This window comes from Perkinsus marinus, assembly GCF_000006405.1.
Source record: "Perkinsus marinus ATCC 50983 genomic scaffold scf_1104296927884, whole genome shotgun sequence".
Taxonomy (NCBI): domain Eukaryota; phylum Perkinsozoa; order Perkinsida; family Perkinsidae; genus Perkinsus; species Perkinsus marinus.
In genome coordinates, this window is record NW_003217015.1 from 396,018 (window position 1) to 399,038 (window position 3,021).

At 47.0% G+C, this 3,021-nt stretch overlaps 1 protein-coding gene across 1 annotated transcript; it reads right to left on the reverse strand.

Moving 5' to 3' along the window:
- Positions 1–1,788: 1,788 nt before the first annotated feature.
- Pmar_PMAR010149 (hypothetical protein) lies at positions 1,789–1,942 on the reverse strand (the record flags this gene model as incomplete). Its single annotated transcript, XM_002788572.1, has 1 exon — positions 1,789–1,942. A coding segment is annotated over one exon (154 nt), but the record flags the coding sequence as incomplete, so codon positions are not given.
- Between the last annotated feature and the right edge of the window lie 1,079 nt (positions 1,943–3,021).

Sequence of the window (3,021 nt, forward strand, 5' to 3'; positions counted from 1 at the left end):
TAGTCAACCTCTAAGGACCTAACCTTAATCACCTATGGACTGTGAACCCGAAAATATTCCGAAATAACGAAATGTCATGCGTTCGAGTCACTGACGTAGACAACATATACGTGAAGCACCATAGGAAAGAAATTGCAGTCTTCGGTGTAGCGGTGGCACTATTAACTATTGCTGTTTGTAAATTGCCAATTTACGTGGAAATTGTGAGAGATGACATGATCCCACGTATTCGCACACGTACATTAGACAGTTCCATTAAGATTTGCGGCGCAAGTCTTGCGCCACGAACCTCGTTTGCCCCTAATCGTTGCATAAAACGGCTCGCAGCTCTCAAAGTAAGATGTATAGAATAAGAAACTTGAATATCCATTATCCCCATCCCGAGTGCCCCAGTTCACTTAGTGAACATTCAAGGCGCCTGTACGTTAGGGATTCCGAAAGCGCACCAAGTCTAGGAAAACCTAAGACCTACTAACTTCCGATGTGACTAGTTAAAACTCCACGAGAAGCATTTCGAAACAGGCTAATTATGCATGTTTGCGAATGGGTCGTAATTGCGGCCAAGTAGTGCTGAAACAACTTACTCAGCAGGCTGTAGTGATTCACAATACGAACGCCCCAGCGGAGGATCGAACCCCGTGCCCCTAGAAATTTCAGGAAAAATTTCTCCAGAAAATTCCGGAAAATGCCCTCGGAAGGAAATTTTGTCCAAAACGGCGTACATTCCTTTGTTGAGGGAGAGCACTTGCAATACAAGGATCAGCCCGCGAACAGAACAGGACAGTGAACAGGACAGTGAACAGGACAGTGAACAGGACAGATCAGTACGAACCAATTTGTGCGAAGGCGGGAACTTACGACAACGGTCAACTGGCAATGATTCATCACTATAATGTGTACGCATTCACATTGGCGCCGCCGAGCTTGAGGCTTCACATCTCTCGCGACTGTCTAAGACAAAACTCAATAAGCAATCATAGGCTCGTGCATTCTGCTTCCTTTTTTCCGACAGGTTCGATAGTGTAACCTCCTCCACGCATGAATCTTGTGGTCTCATTTTCGCAATACTATGTACCTAACTAGTACTCCCTAGTACAGTCCAATGGGAGTTCCTGAACAGAGGATTCACTACCCCTTAGTGAGGGCCCCCACTCCTAATGGCGCAGTGATTTCACTGTTAGTGTTATTTTGTTCGGTGAACCGAATAGGGACTACACCTTACATCTGCATTGAACTCAACATCGCCCGCGACAAGAGCTTTCCTCCTCCCACATTGAGAAACTCGATGCAACAAATCACTCAATGTGCATGCCATTTGAATTGTTCATCACGAATCGTTATCAGAATCCATGTCAGAGTCGGAATCATCATCGACACTCCCACGAGGTCTGAGAGTTCGCAATTATGGACAAGTGCATCTTAGTGAGATTATAGCCTCACTTGGCCAACCACATGCCTGCCAGAATACCACACGCCGCGGCGCCACCCAATACAAGCATTGATATTTGCTCTGCTGCCTTGTTCGCCTCGTTAGCATATCTGTTACGACTGTTGTTGTATATCATCATCGATTCACAATAAGAATGCCTTCACAATTTCAAACGCCCTACGATGGCCTCTAGAAGTGTTCTGGGAGAAAAGCTCCCTCCTTGAATCACCATGCTTGTTCTACTCACGGCTTCGATAAAACACACACTGAAGACTATCCAGACAGGTGCTTATAAAACCTCATTCGTGAAGTGACTCGCAAACAATATGAAGCTTGACCCATGACCCCCACAACGGTACGAATCGCCGCTGACGCTGACGCTGGGTGGCTCAGCAGAAGTCGGTCCGTATGCATTCACAGGCTGTTGTTGCAGACCAGGACCAGGCCCACTTTGAGGCGGAGGAGCACCTACTCCTGGTGGGAGTGTTGACGCCGGTGGGGGCGGTCCGAAACCTGAAGGAAGTATCATCTCCTCCCGATAACAGTAGCAATGAGACTTCACCTGTGAGACCAACTCCCGGAGGTGCGCCTGGGAACTGCGCCGGTCCAGGAGGCGCCATGCCGAGCGCGAACGATGACCTGTAGCAGGCAAACTCGTATAAAACTATATCTAATTTCATGTCACTAGAATGTGTCGCACGTATGCCGATAACAGGTATAAAAACGACGAGAGACAAGGAAATCATTAAATTGTTTCTACCCACTGAGAGATCCCTTAAAACAACCTCATTAGTATTTTGTAGCATATATATTTTCATATTTTCTACAATGATAGAGAACAATCTCCAATTCTGCTAATGCTCCGACACTGGTGCAGCTTTGCATAACGTTTATGATAAGCCTGTACGACAGGCTGTAGTCTACAGCATACGACCTCTATTCACGACATATAGCGACTGGGACACTCCTGCTCTGTGTTGCAGTATATGTTTGGTTGCCTCAGCTGACCTCGGGAGTTACCTCACTACATACAGCGTAGGATAGAAATGTACACCAAGCAAAAGAACGTTTCTTAGGAAACTTACTCAGCGCGCATGTTCGTGTCTGCACAAGTGCTATCATCATCAACCGATCGAGTCGTGAAAGTAGTGAACTGACTGAAGGAAGGGTTGAGGGAACGTCTATGAGAATCCTACATCTACTGCGTGGTGATGAGGTGACACTCCAGTCAAAAGATGATTATACGATGAGACAAGAGACTCCAGCATAGAGACAGAGCTGACGAGTTATACCGGGACCGGGTCGAGGCGCGGTTGATATTTAATATAAGCTACAGTATGCTAGAGGGTAATAAACTAGGCTTACTCTTGAGGCATGCGAGCTCAACAGTCGTAGAACAGGAAAAGATGCTACACCGAGGAAGGAGTTTTTATGCAAGAGCAAGAACAATCACTGTCCATGTCACTGTCGGAGTCACCTCGGGTTTCGCTCCCCCTCTGGGAAGCCACAGGCAGCTGTGTGAATTTCGCACCGTTTGAGAGACCGATTTGCATTGCACTCACCCACGGAGTCATAGTCTGATCAACGCTCCC